Source organism: Crocuta crocuta, unplaced genomic scaffold, assembly GCF_008692635.1.
Source record: "Crocuta crocuta isolate KB4526 unplaced genomic scaffold, BGI_CrCroc_1.0 scaffold176, whole genome shotgun sequence".
Lineage (NCBI taxonomy): Eukaryota > Metazoa > Chordata > Mammalia > Carnivora > Hyaenidae > Crocuta > Crocuta crocuta.
The window spans coordinates 9,439,622-9,461,472 of NW_027531905.1; the positions used below are offsets into that span (position 1 = coordinate 9,439,622).

General features: G+C 37.8%; 1 protein-coding gene across 1 annotated transcript in view; it reads right to left on the reverse strand.

The window, feature by feature from the left end:
* The window catches only part of ETNK1 (ethanolamine kinase 1), a 58,316-nt gene extending 42,357 nt beyond the window's left edge, over positions 1-15,959 (reverse strand). The window contains exon 1 of the mRNA XM_077774586.1: positions 15,530-15,959. Within this exon, the coding sequence (XP_077630712.1) occupies positions 15,530-15,685 (156 nt within the window). The 5' untranslated portion in view covers positions 15,686-15,959. The remainder of the gene's footprint in view (positions 1-15,529) is intronic.
* Between the last annotated feature and the right edge of the window lie 5,892 nt (positions 15,960-21,851).

Consider the following 21,851-nt stretch of genomic DNA (forward strand, 5'->3'; position numbering starts at 1 on the left):
AGTTTTTATATATATTTTATTGTATACAAGACCTATTATCCTTATTCACATAATGCAGATGAATTACATGAGCTAATCTAAAGAGACTTATTTTGAATATTTACTTTTTCAGGTATGCAAAAACATACAAGTATTGCTTTCCACCTAGATTTCATAAAGACTGTTAAGTAGAACTGACAAGAAGCATATGCACTTAAACTAAATGAAAACCATTTTATTAAAATCTGTGTTGAAAAGCATACTGTCTACTACATGGTCATGTCAATTTACATACAGCATTCTGTAACTTCTTCAGATGTACAAATAAAATATTTCAATTTACTATAACAAAGACTGAGAAACTAACCCCAGCATCCTCTACTGTACAACAGCCACATACTTTGGGGTGTCTGGGTGGCTCAGTCAGTTGAGCAACTGACTTCGGCTCAGGTCATGATCTCACAGTTCATGGGTTTAAGCCCAGCATCCGACTCTGTGCTGACAGCTCAGGGCCTGGAGCCTGTTTCAGATTCTGTGTCTCCCTCTCTCTCTGACCCTCCCCTACTCGTGCTGTGCTTCCCTGTCTCAATAATAAATAAACGTTAAAAATAATATTTTTAAAAAGACACAGACTTCAAATGAAATGATAAACAATAAATTCTTTGGGTAAAAAAATAAACATGTGAATAATATCACTTCACATCTATAAAAATTTTTTATGTATGAACAAGGATAAAAACATCTACAAAGATATTCAAAATTATATTAAGCAGGCAGGTTAAATCTTTTTTGTTTTCTTGTTTCTCAAAACCTTCCTTTTGGCTTATGTATGTTTTCTTTCATTTTCCTGCAATGAGCCTAGTTTACATATGAAAAATTAAATTACTAAGAGAAAAGAAGCCCAACAACTAGGAACTGACCTGGCACACAACAGTAGGGCCTTGAGGTTCTATTGAACATAAACAATTTCACAGAATACCAACATCAGATGAGGCCACTCTGACCACAATGGATCAAGGCAAAAACAAAGCTACTCTGTAAGCACGTTTGAATGTAGACAAAATTATAAATTTTTCCAAACCACAAGAATGACTAAATATCCCCCTATTTTGGCTTGTATGAATGACTGCTGTTTCTTTTCCAGTCACAGCTTAGGCCCTGCTTCACACCTCCAGTCCTCTAGGTAAGATTAATATATCCCCAGTCATAGACTTGCTCCACTTCCTTTCTGACAGCACCCAATCCAGAGTGCTGTAAGTCTGGCTTACTTGAACACTCCCAAATCAACAAACCCAAATCCTATTAAATCCTTTGTAACACCCACATACAGAGATCCCTACTATTCCTAGTGGTGTAAGTTCTCTCTTAAACCCAACTTGTTCAGCACTAAGTATGTTCATAATGGTCTGTCGATGGAGAACACTGGCTTTAAAGATGGTTTTTGCCCTTGGATGGTTCCCACCTCACATATAAACGTACAGGAAACACAGAAGGTGCTGAACCTTCTGAAATGTACAGTAAAACATACTAGATATATACTAGAAATGTAACTTTTCACCTCAATGGAGGGAGGACAAAGCTAATACAAATCTCATGGATCTCCTCCTCAGGGACTATATCTGGCACTGTTGTCAAATATTTAGGATAGTACTAGCTCAGAGAAAAACATTCTATACTGAATGATAATAAAAACATTTCAAAACTTGTGCATGCTTACAGGGCCATCTAAATAAATATATTAAAAAGACAGAAAATTAGTTCCAGCTCAGGTTGAAAAAATAATTCTTCAAATAAGTATACATTAGAAAGGGAATAAAAGGGCAAAATTGTCAATAAAACACAAAAATTCAACCATCAAAAACTGTTACTTTTGGGCACCTGGGTAGCTCAGTCAGTAAAGCGTCTGTCTTCAGCTCAGGTCATGATCTCACTGTTTTTGAGTTCAAACCCTGCATCTGGCTCTGTGCTGAGAGCTCAGAGCCTGGAGCCTGGAACCTGCTTTGGATTCTGTCACCCTCCCTCTGTGCCCCTCCACTGCTCACACTCTGTCTCTCTCTGACTCTCAAAAATAAATAAATGTTTAAAATTTTTTTTAATTGTTGGGGCGCCTAGGTGGCTCAGTCAGTTAAGCATCCGACTTCGGCTCAGGTCGTGATCTCACGGTTTGTGGGTTCAAGCCCCAGCTAGCTCAGAGCCTGGAGCCTGCTTCTGATTCTGTCTCCCTCTCTCTCTCTGACCCTCGCCTGCTCACGCTGTCTCTCTCTCTCTCTCAGAAATAAATTTTAAAAAACATTTAAAAATTTTTAAAAAAAAAAGAAAAAAAATTTTTTAATTGTTATTTTTAAAGACAGTGTTGATCACTTCCAAGCAAGATTATCATGGGGGAAAAAAAGAACACAAACTATCAATATGATATCAAAACACACCAAGGACATTACCAGAATACAATAAAGACCACTCTCTTTCATGAACATAGTTGCAAAAACTCTAATCAAAATATTAGTAACTAGGAGTACTGGACTGGCTCAGTTGGGAGAGCATGTGACTCTTGATCTTGGGGGTCATGAGTCTGAGCCCCACATGGGATGCAGAGATTACTTAAATAAAAACTTAAAAAAATATCAGTAACTAATAAAATATTTTTAAAAAGGGAGAACTTATCAGAGCCAAATGGGGCTTACTCTAAGAAAGCAAAGGTTTTCAACATTAAAATCTTTTTTAAAAAATCAATGTAATTTAGCTCAAAAGAAAAATGGAGGAAAATCATGTACTCATCATGAGATTAAAAAAAAGCACATGATAAAATTCAACACTCATGTATGTTAAACACACGTGCAACTAAGAATAAAATGAAACTTTCTTGGAATGCTTGGCTGGTTTAGTCTATAGAGCATGCAACTTTTGATCTTGGGGTCATGGGTACAAGCCCCACATTAGAAATAGAGTTTACTTATAAAAAAAAAAAAAAGTATACTTACAACCTGGGTGGCTCAGTCGGCTGAACATCTGACTCTTGATTTTGGTTCAGGTCATCAGTTCAAGCCCTACATCAGGCTCTGCGCTGATGGTACAGAGCCTGCTCAGGATTCTCTCCTTATCTCTCTGCCCTTGCCCGGCTCGTGCTCGCTCTCTCTCTCTCTCAAAAAAAAAAAAATTAAAAATCTGATAGAAATTAAAGGACTAAATAAATGGGATATACCTTTTTATGGATTCTGAGAGTCAATATTAATGATTTTACTCCTCAAAAACCTATAGAGTCCACAAAGTATCAAACTCTCATCCAGTTTCTTTTGTGAAAATTGAAAAGCTGAGTCTGCAATTTATATGCCAACATAAAAAGTCAAAAATAGTCAAAGAAATGTTAAAGAACAAAGTTAAAATCCTGTATCAAGGACTAGAGTAACTATAGCAGCTACCAACAACCATAGTAAAACTTGAGTAATCAAGATAGTACAGTACCAGTGCAACAGATAAAACAGACCAAAGGAACAGAACAATATAACCTGACCCACATACAGAGCAACTGATGTATGACAAAGAAGACACTGTAATAGGGAAAAGATAGTCTTTTTGATAAACAATAATGGGTCAACTGAGAGTCACATGGAAAAAAAATCATCATGAGCCCTTCTACCTAACACCATACACAATTCCAGGTCAAGATGTCAAATATCAAAACAGTAACACTCGTACAGAACACAGAGCAATGAACATCTTCATGAGGTTGACACAAGAAGAGATCTCAAGACATAAAGGCGGCAATATGTATGGGGAAAAAAAACTGAAATATTGGTTTTAAGACTATCAAAAGATACTATTTAAGAGTGTAAATGCAAGCTATAAACTAGCAGACAATAATTATAATATATACTTCTTTGAAAAGGACTCAACTCTAGAATATATAAAGAACATCAATAAATCACAAAGAAAAAAATAATCTAACAGAAAAATCAGCAAAAGACTTGAACAGGTACTTTAAAATAGAAGATATCCAAATATCCAACACACACAGTAAAAAGATGCCCTAGCCACCAGTAGAATGCAAATTACACCCATAAGATATCCCTAATGCCCACAAGAATGATAAAAACAAAGACAAATAGTACCAGCTGTTGGTAAAAATGAAACACAACTAAAAATGTCATATACCCATTATGGGTATGAATTGGCACAACTACTTTGGAAAACTGAAAATATGTAATGAAGCTGAAAATACCTAAGCCAGATGACCTACCAAGTCTAACTATTCACCTAACAGAAATGGTCATTTATGTTCATCCAATATATATGTATATTTGTAGCAGCATAATTTATAATAGCCAAATACTGAAAACATCCCAAATGTCCACCAAGAGTAGGAAATACATTGAAGTACATTCTCACAATGGAATAAGTTATCATGAGAAAAAATATATATATGTATAAATCTCTCAAAATTTGAGCAAAATCCAGACCAAACCAAAAAACAAAAGTCCATGTGATTCCATTAAAAAATTCATAAACAAAATTATGATGTAAGAAATCAGGATAGGAGTAACCTTTGATTGGGGAGAGAGATGATGAATGACTGCAGAGGAACATAAGAGGATTTAGGGGTACTGTTTCCCCAAATCTGTTTCGTGACTTGGATACTTATTACCTGGGTCTTATTACATGGGTTTCCTACATTTTGTAGGAAAACTTATCAGGGTCTACACTTGATTCACGTGCTTTTTATTATGTGTATCACTTATCGACAACAAATAAACTTTTATTAAAAAGTTACTGTAATATTCAGATCAAGAGGAATGTATTTTCACATTAATCTTCCCATTACCTTCAACGATTTTCCAAATTTACAATGGTATAAAAGCAATACACATTCAGCAGAAACCATCCTTTGAATAGGACTTTTGGGTTGGCAATATATGATTTGATCCTCCCATGACAATGGGTAGCAGCAGCTACCGTTCTCAGTCAACCACATGATCATGACAATAAACAAGCTATATACTTCCAACCATTCTGTACCCCTACAACCATTCTGTTTTTCACTTTCAGTACAGTACTCAATAAATTACATAAAGCATTCAATACTTTATTATAAAATAGGCTTTCTGTCAGATGATTTTGCCTAACAGTAGGCAAATGTCAGTGTTCTGGGCACATTTTAGATAGGCTAGGTTAAACTACAATGTGCAGTAGGTTACGTGTGTTAAATGCATTTCTGATTCGGGGGATTTGTGACTTACATTGGGTTTACCAAGACATAACCAGAACATAAGTCAAAAGAAACATGCATATGAAAGGAAATAAAATGTCTTAGTCTATTACATGTATTCTCAACACAGATATCATCAAAGAAATAAGAAAAATCTTAGGTATTACAATGGTTGGTGGCTCACCAAAATTCAATCCAACCTGACAAAATCCTATTCTTTGCAACATAATTTCTCTTAGGCAGAAATCAAAAAATTTACAATTAATTTCATTTTAATTTTTGTTTCAAGAGTAATTATTAAAAGGACTGAGAAACAACAGCCTACAACATGGACATATTCAATAAATGCTTGCTTATGTATAGACTGACTGTAAAATATCTCAGAAATGCTCAATTTGTAGAATGAGAAAATTACGGCCTAGTTAAGTTCCCTTACTTATCCAAAGTCACACGACAGAAGAAGGTTAAAAGCTGGTATCATGACTCTTTATCTGTTTCAATGATATCAAGTTTGCTAGCATGATCCTAGACTCACTGTAATATTGCTAAAGCATTTTGGGGGGGGGTGGAATAAAGAAGGGGTTAGAGGATAAATCCCTGATGCCAGGTATTTGCCAATTCACCCACAGTATCAAACAGCAGGTGTGCTGCCATCTGATACAGGAGGTAAAAGTAAATGAAACCTAACAGACGAATCCAATCTGAGAGGAGTTTAGTCACTGAATCCACAATAAAATGCAAAATAATAAGAAACTGACTAAACACACAATTCCCTGCTATTGTTACCATACTACCTAGAATAGAAAACTAAAGACAGTTTTAGAGTGGACTGTGATGTTAATCAGACCCAGATTCCAACTGATCCAATCCAATCAAGCTGTTCACTTTAAAACCATCACAAAAGAGGGGTGCCTGGGTGGCTTAGTCGGTTGAGCGTCCGACTTTCACTTAGGTCATGATCTCGCGGTTCGTGGGTTCGAGCCCCGCGTCGGGCTCTGTGCTGACTGCCAGCTCAGAGCCTGGAGCCTGTTTCAGAGTCTGTGACTCCCTCTCTCTCTCTGACCCTCCCCTGCTCACGCTGTCTCTCTCTCTCTCTCTCCTAGAAATAAAAAAATGTTTTAAAAAAATAAAAATAAAAATAAAACCATCACTAAAGAGAAAAATCATACTGAGCAGCAGATTTACAGCTGTTTACCAAAATGATTCAGGTGGCAAGGGGCCAAAATCAGGAAAACTACTGAAACCAGGGGATATACCATAGAAGTTGTCTTATTTAGTAGGTCAATATAGCTGGCTCCCTAAAGAACCTTTATTATTAATATGGCTCATAAGAATGGTTAATTCAGTAGCAGTGTATGAAGACCATGGCACGTCTGAGCTAATGCAGGATCCACAGCTCATTACTGACAGTCTTAAATGGCAGTAACCAACCCAAACAAGAGTGCTAGCCTGGTACAGTGAATAAAAAGTGGCTAGAAAGTTTATCTTGAGAAGGGGAACTGTTCTGTCCCTCCTTTGCATGCAAAGTGGAATGGTCCAGAGGAAGTAGCTGATATGCTATACATACAGACCATCCTAGATTTGCTTTCCAGTGACCAAGATATTCAACCACTAAATATGTCTCACCTCCCAGGTCATAGTGAATACTGTGTAATAAAGATGGCTCCTTCTATGGGGCACCTGGGTGGCTCAACGGTTAAGAATCCAACTCTTGGTTTTGGCTCAGGTCATGATCTCATGGTTCGTGGGTTCAAGCCCTGTGTTGGGCTCTGCAATGTTGATGCAGAGCCTGCTTGGAATTCTCTCCCCCACACCCCTCCTCTGCTAGTACTCTCTCTCTCTCAAAATAAATAAACTTAAAAAAAAAAAAAAAAAAGATGGCTCCTTCTATATGGGTCCCCCATGTAACTTTACTGTTACCAATACAAGAAACCATTCAGGATGTTGTATCAGACTTACTGTCTCAAGCTTCTCTTCATAGGTCTTAGGCATGCTATCAAAGAATCAGAATGGTTCACTAGGAAGTGGAAAACATAAGAGAGATGGCAAATCTATTTGCTGCAAAACAACAGAAGTTATGAGGTTTTTTTCTTTTTTTTTTGAAAGAGAGAGAGAGAGAGGGAGAGAGAGACAGAGAGACAGAGAACATAAGTACGCAAGCAGGGAAGAAGCAGAGGGAGAGAATCTTAAGCAGGCTCCACAGCCAGCAAGATCATGACCTGAGTCTAAATCAAGAGAGGACCGCTTAACCGACTGAGCCACCCAGGTGCCCCAAGATTAGGGGTTTAATGACACCTTAAAAGCTACAGTGGTACTGATAAACCTGAAGGTCATCTTTAGACCCCCAAATCATAATTTAATATCTTCTTTCAATATCTGACACTGTCCTGCAACCAAAAACCCTGAGATGGTAAAAATATTAATTTCTACTTACTCAGTATGAAACCTCTTTAGTCCCAATGATGATTTAAGATATCAAACAGGGAACCTGTTTTGACATGAATTTATGGTCTAGAATGACCAATTAAGTACTGAATTTAAATGAATAAACTCTCAGGCTAATAAAATTGTAAAGATAAGTTTCATTTATTAAGCTAATGGTTACTAAACCAACTAAAAAGCCTAGAAAAGTGGAAATTAAAACATAGTTAACTGTTTTGTGGAAAAAAAATGCTGGATTCCATCACCTGCCAAAATAATAAAATTAGAAGTAATGTAATAATACCATTTTCATGTATCCCACTAACAAAAATTTTTAAATTTGGTATCAGGAATTGGACAAGGTATAAGGAAAAACTCAACACTGTGCTGAGAAATATAAATTAATACAACTTTCATGACAATCTGGCAATACAAAAGTGAGAAAGAATATGACAATTTAATGTGTCAACTGGGATTGGCTATAATACCCAATTATTCAATCAAACACTAATCTAGATGCAGCTGTGAAAGTACTGTAGCTACACTTAACATCAACAATCAGTTATGAGGGTAGGCTTCATTCAATCAGTTTAAGGAATATAAAAGTAAAAAAATTTTTAAGTTTTCCTGAAGAAATTCTGCCTTAAGATGACAGCAACAACTCCGGCCTGTTTCTAGCCTACTCTACTGCCCTACATTTCAGACTTTCCAGCCTCTACAAGTGCAGGAGCCAATGCTTTGAAATAAAGCCCATATCCTATAACCCTAACTGGCACACAGTTTTTAACTTTTTAATTCCACTAATAAAAATTTATTCTATGGACATACTTCGAAAAGTTATCCAAAACATATGTAGAGGAAAAGTTCATGCAATATTATTTTAATATGCAAAAAAATGGAAACAATTCAATGTTTTTCTCCCTCTCAAAGTTTTGATATTGTAATGTATCTTTGTAGTAAAACTAAATTATTTCACGTTCATGTTCCTTGTAAAAGGAAATTCATACACTCAGTATACTGTTTTCTCATAGTATTGACTTGCAAGAAATGGCTAAAGCAAAATAGTCTGTTAGTTAAAAAAAAAAAAACAAAAAACTGCTATTGTGGAGAACCTGGGTGGCTCAGTGGGTTAAGGAACTGACTTCAGCTCAGGTCATGATTTTGCAGTTCATGAGTTCAACCTCTGTCTCAGGCTCTGTGCTGACAGTTCAGAGCCTGGAGCCTGCTTCAGATTCTGTGTCTCCCTCTCTCTTTGCCTGTCTCTCTCAAAAATAAATAATCATTAAAAAAAAAAAAAACAAAAAAACAACTGCTATTGTGACTACCACTAGAGGGAGGGAGAGATTAGGACAAGGAAGGAAAATGGAGATATTCTGGGTTACTGATATTTTCTTTACCAGGAGTTTGGGTTACATAGTATTTGTTCTACAAAAAAAAATTTATGTTTCATACATTTTCCTGTATGTGTGTTATATCTCATGATTTTTAAAAGGGTGATAAAAATTTATTTATGTCCCATTTATTATATCAAAGAGGAAAATTATTCCTCAGAAGACTATATCATGAGAAATATAACCTCTGATTCCTTAAATATAGGTCTTCTATTATTTACCTCTGTCACCCCCCCCAAAAAAATCCTTATGCTTCCCTGTTCCCTCACCTGCAAGCAACCAATTAACTACTGCATATTTATTTTCTGAAATTCCCCCAATCTGCCCTTTATTTTCATTTCCAAAGCCACTATCCTAATTTGGGCAGCAGCACTTCTTTTCTGGACTAATATAACAGTCTCTCCTAGGTTAAGTCTTTCTCAAACACTTTTTAATGTGATACTCAGACAAAAATATATTTATCATCTACTTCAGTACATACTTTCATATGAAAAAAGCTTCACCAAAGAGCACTTACCTTATTATTTGCAAGACTCTCTGATCTATCCTATTATATCCTATTTTAATTCATCACTTTAAACTGCAGTAGCTTCAACCCACTCTACTGACTTAGCATTCTATTAATGTGGGGTAACCACTGGTTTCAAAACCAATGTCCTAAGTGATCACTTATTTCCCAATTCAAAACATCTCATTCAACTACTGCTGCCTTCAATAAGGCCTGCTACTGCTCTAAGAAAACAAAAAATGCTATAACTCATCTGCTTAAAAACATTCAATGGCTTCCCATTATGTCCTAGATAATAAATATCACCTCCTTAATGAAGCACAAAACCTTCAAATCTAACAACTCCCTTTCTCAAAAATCAGTCCTACTTCTTTTCTTGTTCACACTCCATTCTGCCCAAAATACTAGTAGTCTAGCTTTGTTCTTTGCCCCTTATAGTCTAACTTTGTGAAAGTACTTTTCATTGCCCAGAAATGCTTCCCCATTCCATCTGATCATCTTTCCTTCAAAGCTCAGTTCAGGTATCTTCTGCTCTACGAAGCCTTCCCTCCTACATTTTCCCATGCCTACCTTCTGTATAGTTAGCTGTACAAAATAATGCTGCTTAAAATTAACATCATGCCAGGGTGTGGGGGAGCCTGAATCAGTTAAAAGTCACACCTCGATTTTGGTTCTAGTCATGATCGCACAGTTCGTGAGTTCGCACCCCATGTTGGGCTACGCGCTGACAGTGCGGAGCCTGCTTGGGATTCTCTCTCTCCCCCTCCCTCGCCCCGACTCTCTCTCACAATAAATAAACTTGAAAAACAACAGGGGAAAAAAAGGCTTATAAAATGGTATCATGCCTGTTACAAAAAACATATGTCAGAATTACTAAATTTTAGGAGCTTAAAATTCTTTTAGATCAACTATTCCACTTATAAATGGGGGAGGGTGTTGGGGGGAAAAAGGAAAGGAAAAGTTGGAAGCATACAGTATTAACATATACCGTACAGAATTTTATATATTCTATTAGTAGTAAAGTAATAAAAATTGGTGCTGGTAGTAAAATTACTATCAGTAGTATTAGGTAGTAAATTCTACTATTTTCTACTAGTTTGCTACTTTCCAAGTAGATGGTACTCCCATTTCGTAGATTTAAAAGCTTGCCAAAGGCTACAAATAGCTAGTATCAGGATTCAAAAACCATCCTCTTTCCACCGCATTATGCTGAAGCCCCCAAAACAGGTCATTTGTTTAGTTCAAATCACACAGTTGTTAATACCTGAAAGTCATCTACATACTAGGCTTCTGACTTTTTATTTTTAGTCCCATCATAATAAAAGACATGAGAGGCCTATCAAACATTCAGCTTTGGGAAGCCTAGCTGGCTCAGTTGGTAGAGTATCCAACTCTTGCTCTCGGGGTCAGGAATTCAAGCCCCATGCTGGGTGGAGATTACTTAAAAAAAAAAAAAACTTAGGGGCACCTGAGTGGCTTGGTCAGTTAAGCGTCCAACTTTGGCTCAGGTTGTGATCTCACAATTTGTGGGTTCGAGCCCCGTGTTGGACTCTGTGCTAAAACCTCAGAGCCTGGAGCCTGCTTCACATTGTGTGTCTCCCTCTCTCTCTGCCCCTCCCTACTTGCACACGCGCGCTCTCTCTCTCACAAAAATACACATTAAAGAAAATTTTAATTACACATCTTTGATAGGAGCCTATCAAACATCATACATCTCTCTTAGCCATAGTCAACAGAGTCTTAAGAACTATCACCCATCAAATACTTTATTATAAAACGCTGTAAACAAAAAGAGGAGGAACAGGAAATGGAAAAGTGGACCCAACCATTGCTATTACGTTATGTTGAGGGGCACCCAGGTGGCCCAGTTGGTTAAGCTTGGACTACGGACTTCGGCTGAAGTCATGATCTCATCTTTTGTGAAATCAGGGCATTGGACTCTCTGATGACAGTGGTAAGCCTGCTTTGAATTCTCTCCCTCCTTTCTCTGTCCCTCTCCCCCAACCTACAAGCACATGTGCTCTTTCTCTCAAAAATGTTTTTTAAGGGGCTCCAATTGGTTGGGCATCCGACTTTGGCTCAGGTCATGATCTCACAGTTTGTGGGTTTGAGCCCCGCGTCGGGCTCTGTGCTGACAGCCAGCTCAGAGCCTGAGAGTCTGCTTTGGATTCTGTGTCTCCCTCTCTCTCTGTCCCTCCCTTGCTCACGCTCTCTTTCTCTCTCTCTCAGAAATAAATAAAACATTAAAAAAATTTTTTTTCAGGTTTTTAAAAATTTGTTGAAAGATTATGTTGGAAAAAACTATGAATCCTTATATTTATCTACAGGACTCAAGGATCCTATAAATATCATATCCTTCTGGCACACTTAATACATTACTTCAATTTACCTAAGACTTTTCAGAAAAAAACTCATCTTTCTAAAAACAGAAGAGAGGGCACCTGAGTGGCTCTTAAACATCTGACTCTTGATTTCGGCTCAGGTCATGATCTCAGGATTCATGGGTTTGAGCCTGGCAGTCCAGAGCCTGCTTAGGATTCTTTCTCTACCCCAACCCTGGCTCACGCTTGTTCTCATGCACACTACCTCTCCTTCTCTCAAAATAAAGAAGTAAAAAAAAAAAAAATTTTTTTTAAGTTAAAAAAAAGGAGGGGCAACTGGGTGGCTCAATTGGTTGAGTGGTGAACTCTTAATTTCAGCTAGGATCATGTCCTCACAGTTCAGTTTGTGAGTTCCAGCCCTCCATGGGGCTCTGTGCTGACAGAAGAGTCTGCTTGATTCCCTCTCTGCCCCTCCCCAACTTGCACATGTACCCACCCTCTCCCAGAGGCTCTCTCAAAATAAACTTTAAAAAAAAAAAAAGCCACTTGAAACTAATGTAACATTGTGTGTCAAGTATACTTTAAAAAAAGGGTGGGGGGGTGAATTATTAAATTAGAAAGTAAAGGACACACAGCTTAATAAACTATGTATATATATACATATATATTAGCAGTTTTGACTATTAATTTAAAAGAATATTAAATATCAAATATCAATATTAAAATAAAAAGGATTATAGATTTTTCATAGACTATTTTAGTAACTATCTCCAACATGGCTAGGAGAAGGGGATATGGAAAGTGCTAAGTAGCAACACAACCAAACATAAGCACTGGTTTCTAAGACAGTCTATGTATGCTTAGAAAAAAAGGGATTTCAAAACCATGCATCCAAAAACATGAAAACTTGTAATACAGAAGGAACAAAACCGTATAATTTTTTAATGTTCTTCCATAATCTTTTCATATGAATGTAAAATGAATGTACATTCCAAAAACACTATATTATGACTTTTATTTATCTTCCCCATTAGACTAGCAATTTCAGTAAAATATTATGAAATAAAAAGTACTGTGACTAGTATTGTTGTTTCAGATGTACTCTGTCTATTCTAAGACAGTACAGTACACTCCAAAAAGCTCACCACCCCTTTTATACTTTGTTCTTTCAATCTTGTATGAATAGGAAAACCCTAACTTGTTAAAATCCCATCTAAGATGAGATACATCATTCCATGTGTCTATAAGTTTTGAGCAAAGACTGGGCCTTATATCATTTTGACTGCATCAAAGTCTTTTTTGCTTGCTTCTGGATTTTCCAATACGTTCTGAATAGTTCAGATGACAGGAGTAATCGTCAAGTAAAATTAAGTATTACTAGACTAAGCCTGTAAGGTATGTTTAAAGCATATTTCATTACATAAAAGTCTTAAAAAAAATGGGCTACATACCATCTGTATTAATCTGTTGACCATATGATACATACATCCCTTCTGAAATGTAGATTATCTTTATACTTCAAAAGAAATAAAAGCAAATCTAAAAAGAAATATTCCCATTGAGATTTACTAAAGAAATCCTGAAGCATCATAAGGAAGAGTTTGGAGGGGCATCTAGCTAGCTCAGTTAGTAGAGCATGAGACTCGTAGGATTCTGAGTTTGAGCCCCACATTGGGTGTAGAGATCACTTAAAAATAAAATCTTAAAAGGGGCGCCTGGGTGGCTTAGTCNAGATTTTCCCAGGTTCAGAAACCACCAATGAATAAACACCAAGTCAGAGTTTCTGATCAAAGGAGTTGTTTGCTCACAGAATGATTGTATTTCTAATAATCATCCTTACAGCAAAATAAGTGGTAATATTTATCTTCACTGACAAGTAAGTATATTAGAAATTTGGATTATGAGTGCAAAGACCTTAAAGTAAAAAGTTGCTACATTAATAAAAGACGAAATTCAATCCCAAGTAATTTCCAATAACAAAAAAGCTCCCATTTTGTCCCTTTTTTACCTATACCCTGGCTTTATTTCACTGAATTTCACTTAAAAAAAAGAAAAAGAAAAAAAAGTATCTACCTAATACAATTGTTTGTAGGCTTAAGGGATAAAATATATAGATCACCTAGCTAACAATATGGCACACTGGTACCACAGGGCAGCCTATTATTACTGTTCTACAGACAAATACATTAATAGAAAACACCAGTCTCAAAGCTTAAAACTTTAAAGTCTCTACTTAAAAAGCAGCATAGTTTGCCAGCACCAAAGTTTTCCAGGAAGCAGCATCGTCTTTAATTAGTATGTTTAGTTTATAATTGACTTTCAGAGTATAAACCATTTTGATATAAAAATTTTCTGTAGTAAACTACAAATAAGTTAATAATAAACTAAAGTAGTTCTTATTTTCAACTCGAAGTTTCATTTTTGGAAGTTTCAACTAACTTAACTTCCTTGTTAAAGAAAATATAGCAAGACTAATTTTTTTAATTACACATGAAAATCATTTTGGATTCACTATGTCCTGTTTAATTGGCTAACACTCCTTTAAAATTTCAGAATTTCTAAGTTTTTTCCCCCAAAACATAGGAGTCTGCTCAAACCTCATTTAGTCAACAAGAACTGAAACTAACACCCCTGAGAGCCTAAGTGTCAGGAACTGTTCCGGGCCCTAGAGCACTGTTCATGTTTTATTCATCTTTGTATAGGTGACTACTTTAGCAAAGAATCTGAGATACTGTTAAGTCAATAACACTGATGAATAAATTAGTCAACAAAACAAACCAGATGATGTGGCTACTTCTTACGTTATTGTTCAGATTTGAAACAAACCCCAAATATCTCCGCCTTCAAAATTACTGACTTTGATCTGTGTATGCAAGGAAAATGGAGGTTCACTGTCGCAGATCATGAAACTCTAAAAGTTAAATTAATATTCAAAGTAAACGTCATGTATACTAAATCCTATCTTATTAGAAACAAATTATTCGAAAACGCCTATACCTATAAAGATTTTTTTCTCCCAATTTTTGTCTATCAATATGATAACACTGATCGATCTAACATCAGATACTGTCAGTTTTACTGAGACGAATACAAAAATTCAGAAATACCGATTCAAATAAAATATGTATAGTGCTACCTAAGAACACAACTGAGTAATACTCGACCCTGGTTATTACTTTGAAATCGAATACTCTCGCCAATCCTAAGGTCTGAGACGGTAAAATGCAGGGTGAGACCTCCATGGGAGTAAACCGCCGGGGGGAGGGGGGAGGGGCGGGAAGGGAAAGGAAAAGATCAGACGGATTAACTACTGCATTATCCGTGGAAGAGAAGGTAACTAGGGACGACTGAAGAGGACCCCCTAGCAAGGGGAATGGAAAAGGTTCCTTTTGCAGTTAGAAGGGACAGGGGAGTGGGAGGAGGGGCAACTATCAACAGGGATTTTCCCGGTGTGAATGGGTGCGTCACTTACGTAGCTGCTTCCAGAAAGAAAATTTGCCCCAAGGACAACCTCGCTAAGCAATTGTGAAGGAAGGGGGAGTGACCTTCCTAGGTTTGATCGAGGAAACACAGGCTCACTTCCCAAAGGACTGAGAAAGAAGACGCTCCCGTGGGCTCTCCCGGTCGACGGGAAACTGAAGGGATTGTGAGAATCCTTCAGGGCCGCGTCTGGGTAGTGAGAGACCCCGTGCAGAAATGTGGGCGTTACCTGCAGGGTCACCTCCTGAGGGTCCCAATGCGGCCGCAGGTGTTGCAGGAGGCTGAGGGCCCCCTCCCGGCAGCGCTGCTCCTCCTGATCCTGAACCGTGACGTCCAACTTGGGCACCTCCGGGGAGCCGGGCGGAACGTGGATGTAATTGGCCATGGCCCAGGCGACGGCAGAGACTACCACCACGACGACGGCGACGGCGACCACGAGCACGGCGGGCGCCGACAGGCTGGTGGATCCTTCCGTCCCGGGGCGCCCTCGCGGGAGGGCTAGGGGCGCTCAGACTGACGGGCGAGCGATAGGAAAAGGGCTGGACACGGCACTCTCACCGACCCGGGTCTGAACAGCAGCTGAACTGAGCCGGAGATGTCCACGGGAAAAATTCCGCTCGTCTGCACTCCACCGCGGGCGGCCGCGGAGCATGCCGGGACTGGCCTGACGCTGGCGTCACGCGCAGGGCGGGGCCTCCGCCTGCGTCAGGGGCTGAAGACGACTTTCTAGCCCCAAGCACAATGGGCGGGCGGCCCGTAGCTCTAACCCTCGGTGGTCGAAAACTCGCCCGGCTTGCTGCTCATCTGAAAACGCCGGCTCCTCTTCCGGAAGGAGCCTGAGCACTGCGAAAACTCGAAAGGCTGTGATGCTTTACTTCAGATGATCGGGAGCGTTTGGGGGTCTGGGTTTGATTTATGACTGAGGTTTTCTGGGAAGCGAGGGACGTGCCCTGAAATAACCCCCAGATCAGCCTTTGAATTTGGCCAGAGTATGGGCGTGGGGGGATTAAATGGTTCGCCTTGATCTCCAAGCCGCTCTGTCCTGACGACCACACAGTTGACTGGACCACTCAATTCCTGTCAACTGTGTACTGAGATCATGGTGTTTGGTACAAACTTATATTTGTGTAAAGACGACAACACTTAAAGATTTATTTTTAGGCAGAGAAGGACAATATGTTTGCACGTATAGGAGGATTAGGAGGAACTTAATGGAGGACTATGCGGGAGAAGAAGGGGGGAAATGGTGGGGGAGAGGGAGGGAGGCAAACCATGAGAGACTCTTGAATGCTGAGAACAGAGGACTGATGGATGTGGGGAGGGGAAAGGGGTGATGGGCACGGAGGGGGCACTTGTGGGGATGAGCACTGGGTGTTATATGGAAACCAACTGGACAATAAACTATTTGTAAAAAAAAAAATTAAAATTCAATATGATAAATATTTTAAAAAAGATTTATTTTTACTGCCAAATGTTTAGCCATGCTGAGAATTATTCAGAGCCAGGAAAAACAGGTTCTAGTCTAGGATAAAGGTGAAAGGGAAGGAATGAAAAATAGTTTGGAGACAGCGCTTACATTGGCTCCATGCCTGTTTCAGGATATTCCTGCATGGACTTTACAATAGCTACCTTAAAACTTTTAGCTTCAAGTGTTATAGCAGCTATTTCCCCTGTTAAGGTAATATTGGAAACTACATAATCCGCAATGTATTGGGGCCTCTGAATTTTCTTTATGATTGATGAAAATGGTCTGAAATGTGACCTATTAATCTGTGTCTTCCCTGAAACACTTAGTACATGGTGACTATGTTTATTAGTTGTAAATTAAATCACTAACTGGATTCAGCTTAATTAACATTCAAATGTTTACCACCTTAACATGAGCTTACTTACAGTGATTATTCAGAATGAACCTACTTACTTTTGTAAATCACAAAATAAATAGCTCACTATCAACAAGGGTAAATTTATAAACTAAAAAGAAACAAATAGCACTGGCTGTTATATGGAAGTGAATCACTCGGTTCTGCTCCTGAAACCAATATTACCCTGTATGTTAACTAACTTGAATTTAAATTAAAACAAAAGGGGCCCCTGGGTTGCTCAGTGGGTTGGGCATCTGACTCTTAGTTTTGGCTCAGGTTTCATGAGTTGGAGTCCTACCTACATTGGGTTCAGCGCTGGTGGTGTGGAACCTGCTTGGGATTCTCTCCCTCTCTCTCTCTTTCCCTGCCCCTACCCCACTCATGTCTCTGTCTCCCTCAAAAATAAACTTTAAAAAAAATTTTTTAATGAAATAAAAATAAATTTTAAAAAGAAACTACAGTATTATAATTCAACAAGGGAGTTGAATCAACATTTTCCAGATACTTTTTTAATCATGTACTACAATAAACAACAGATTCTAGATTCCTTCCAATTGGGGGAGAAATAATCTACTAATACTAAAGCACATACATATAAAAGATCAGTAAAACCCAAGCTTGATGGTCAGCCTTTGGAGGTGACTCTGCTGGGCCGGCACCGGCACAAAATAAACAGTCTTTTCTGCTTCCTCAAGTGCTTGTCACTTGTCTCCTTGAGTATTTGCTGTAACAATACTTTCACATTACAGATAGTATCTCTTGTATTTTTGTATAATTTGTATGTATTCTTTACTAAGATATACTACAATATATTATAGCATATATGATACATATATACTATACAGATGATATTTAAAAATGTTTAAAACTATATTTTGAATTATAAAATAATTTACTAGCAAATTATAAATCATTTTGAGGGGCATCTGGCTGGCTCACTTGGTGAAACATGCAACTCTTGATCTCGGGGCTGTGAGTTTGAGCCCCACATTGAGTGTAGAAATTACTTAAAAATTAAAATCTTAAGAAAAAAATTCTGAGAACTGAACAAGTTTGTAATTTTTTTAAATGTTTATTTATTTTTGAGAGAGAAAGAGAGACAGCATGAGCAAAGGAGGGATAGAGAGGGAGACACAGAATCTGAAGCAGGCTCCAGGCTCCAAGCTGTCAGCACAGACCCCCATGCAGGGCTCAAACCCACAAGCGGTGAGATTATGACCTGAGCCAAAGTCCAACGCTTAACTGACTGAGCCACCCAGGCACCCCACAAGTTTATAATTTTAAAGAAGCATCCTTTAACAAGAAAAAAAAAAAACTATTAGGTACCTAAGAATAAAATTAACAAAGGATGTGCAAGACCTTTATGGATGAAATTATATCAATGGAGAAATCTTTTCATAAAAAAAGAAAAGATACATATAAAGATCTCTGTTTTCACTGAACTAATCATTAACTATAATGCAATTATAATTAAAATCTCAACAGGGTGTTTCGTAGAACTTGGTTTTTTGGTTTTTGTTTTTTTTTTTAGTTTATTTACTTTTGCGACAGACAGAGCACGAGTGGGAGAGGGGTAGAGAGAGAGGGAGACACAGAATTTGAAACAGGCTCCAGGCTCTGATCTGTCAGCGCAGAACCCAACACAGGGCTCGAACCCACAAACCATGAGATCATGAACTGAGCCAAAGTCAGATGCTAAACCAACTGAGCCACCCAGGCACCCCTCACAGAACTTGTTTAAATGACATTAAAATGTATGCCAAACTTTGTCCGAGAAAAGTTGCTATAATTTTTTTTGGTGGGGGAGGGAGGATTGCAGAATAAGTTGAGAGAATCCCTTCTACTAGGATTTATTATACAACAGTTTAGGAATGGCCTACTAGCCCAGTAGAATCCTAGTATTGATTCCAGAAAAAAGACCTACACAGATATGAGAACTTTGAATATGACAAAGGTGGCATTAAAAATTAGTGAAAAAAGGATGGACTAGTCAATAAATGGTACTGGAACAATTGCCATTCATATGGGAAAAAATTTTGATCCCTCCTCATTATCTATAAAAATTAATTCTGGAAGATTGAAAACCTTAATATTAAAAAGCAAACCTCTAAAAATATATAAGAAATGTTAGTTCTTATCAAATTGATCTATACAATGCAGTTCCAGTGCAAATCCCCAGAAGTTATTTTTGTGGCTTTTGACAAACTGATTGTAAAATATACATGGAGAGGAAAAGGACCCAGAATAACCAATGAAATACTGAAGAGAACAAAGACAGACATGACCCAGCTTCAACACTTACTATAAAGCTACAGTGATCAAGACAGCAAAGTATTAGTTAAGAGTAGACAAATTAGAGGTGCCTGGATGACTCAGTTGATTAAGCATCTGACTTCAGCTCAGGTCATGATCTCATGGTTCGTGGGTTCAAGCCCTGTGTGGGGCTCTGTGCTGACAGCTAGCCCAGAGCCTGGAGCCTGTTTCAGATTCTGTGTCTCCCTCTCTCTCTGACCCTCCCCTGCTCATGCTGTCTCTCTCTCTCAGAAATAAATATTTTTTTAATTATATTAAAAAAAGAATAGACAAATCAATAGAACACAATAAAATTTTTTTTAATGTTTTTTATTTATTTCTAGGAGAGAGAGAGAGACAGCGTGAGCAGGGGAGGGTCAGAGAGAGAGGGAGTGACAGACTCTGAAACAGGCTCCAGGCTCCGAGCTGGCAGTCAGCACAGAGCCCGATGCGGGGCTCGAACCCACGAACCGCAAGATCATGACCTAAGCGAAAGTCGGACCCTCAACAGACTAAGCCACCCAGGCGCCCCGAGAACACAACAGATAGTGCAGAAATAGATTCACACAAATATAGTTAACTTTTTGTTGAAAAAGGAACATAAGGCAATTCAATGGAGAAAGGATATTTTTTCTTTTTTTTAATTTCTTTTATTGTTCTTTATATTACTTCTGAGAGAGAGAGAGAGAGAGACAGCATGAGCAGGAGTGAGTCAGAGCGAGAGGGAGATACAGAATCTGAAGCAGGCTCCAGGCTCTGAGCTAGCTGTCAGCACAGAGCCCGATGCAGGGCTCAAACCCACGAACTGTGAGATCATGACCTGAGCCGAAGTCAGACGCTTAACCGACTGAGCCACACAGGCGCCCCAAAAGGATATTTTTTCAATAAACAGTGCTGGAATGACTTGACATCCACATACAAAAAAACATGAATCTAGACACAGACTTTATATCTATCACATAATTAATTCAAAATGGATTATTGACCTAAATGTAAAACAAAACTATAAAATTCTTAAGAGAAAACATATGAGAAAATCAAGGTGACCTTGGGTTCGGCAATGACTTTATAGATATAACACCAAAAGCACAATCCATGAAAGAAAAATTGGTGAGTTGGACTTGAGTAAAATTAAAAACTTCTGCTCTGTGAAAAACACTTAAGAGGATGAAAAGCCAAACCACATGACTAGGAGAAAATATTTGCAAAACACATATCTTATAAAAGGCTTGTATCCAAAATATACAAAATATCTTTTAAAATAATAGAGGAAAAATTTTTTTAGTGGGCAGAGGATCAGAATCTCACCAAGAACACATACAGATAGGAAACAATCTTAAAAACATGTCCACACCACGTGTCATTAGGAAACTACAACTTAAAACAACAATGATACCACTACACACCTATTAGAATGGCTAACATCCAAACTGTTAACAACACCAAATTTTGGTGAAGATGTTAAGAAACAGAAACTCTCATTCATCACTGGTGGGATAGAAAATGGTATAGCCACTTTGGAAGACAGTTTGGCAGATTCTTATAAAGCTAAACATAGTCTTACCACACTATCCAGAAATCATGCTCCTTGATTATCCGAATGAATTGAAAACTAACAGCCACACAAAAACCTGCACGCAAATGTTTATAGTACCTTTATTCATAACTACCAAAACTTGGAAGCAACCAAGATGTCCAACAGTCTACATTTAAAAAACAAAAGATGACAACAACAACAACAAATAACAACAAAAAATGTGTTACATCCACATAATGGAATATTATCCAGCAATAAAAGCAGATGTGGGATCAATCCGTAAAAAAATGAAAAAAAAAACATGAAAAAATCTTAAATGCATATTATTAAGTGAAGGCAACCAATTTGAAAAGGCCATATACTGTATAATTCCAACTATATGACATTCTAGAAAAGGCAAAACAGTACAGACAGTAAACAGAATAGTGATTACCAGGTGTTTAGACAGAGGGAAGTACAGATAAATAGATGGAGCACAGGAGATTTTTAGAGCAGTGAAACTATTCTGTATGATTCTGTAATGCCAGATACATGACATTACAGGTTGTTGAGCTCACAGAACTGTACAGCATAAAAAATGAACACAAATGTAAACAATGGACTTTAATTCATATTTACATCTTTGGTAATCAGCATCCTGCCTTAATAGTAACTAAGACTACTACTATAGAGTAGTTATGCAAAAAAGTAAATGAATAAATAAAAGTATAAGAAAGTAAGGGATCAGATCTCTACAACTATAAGTGAAGGAAAGATGTCCTAAGCAAGACTCAAAATTTTAAGAGGACTTCAGCTACCTCTATTTTGACTTCAAACATTCTAATTAATTTCTTCTTTCCAACTTACCTCCTAACTTA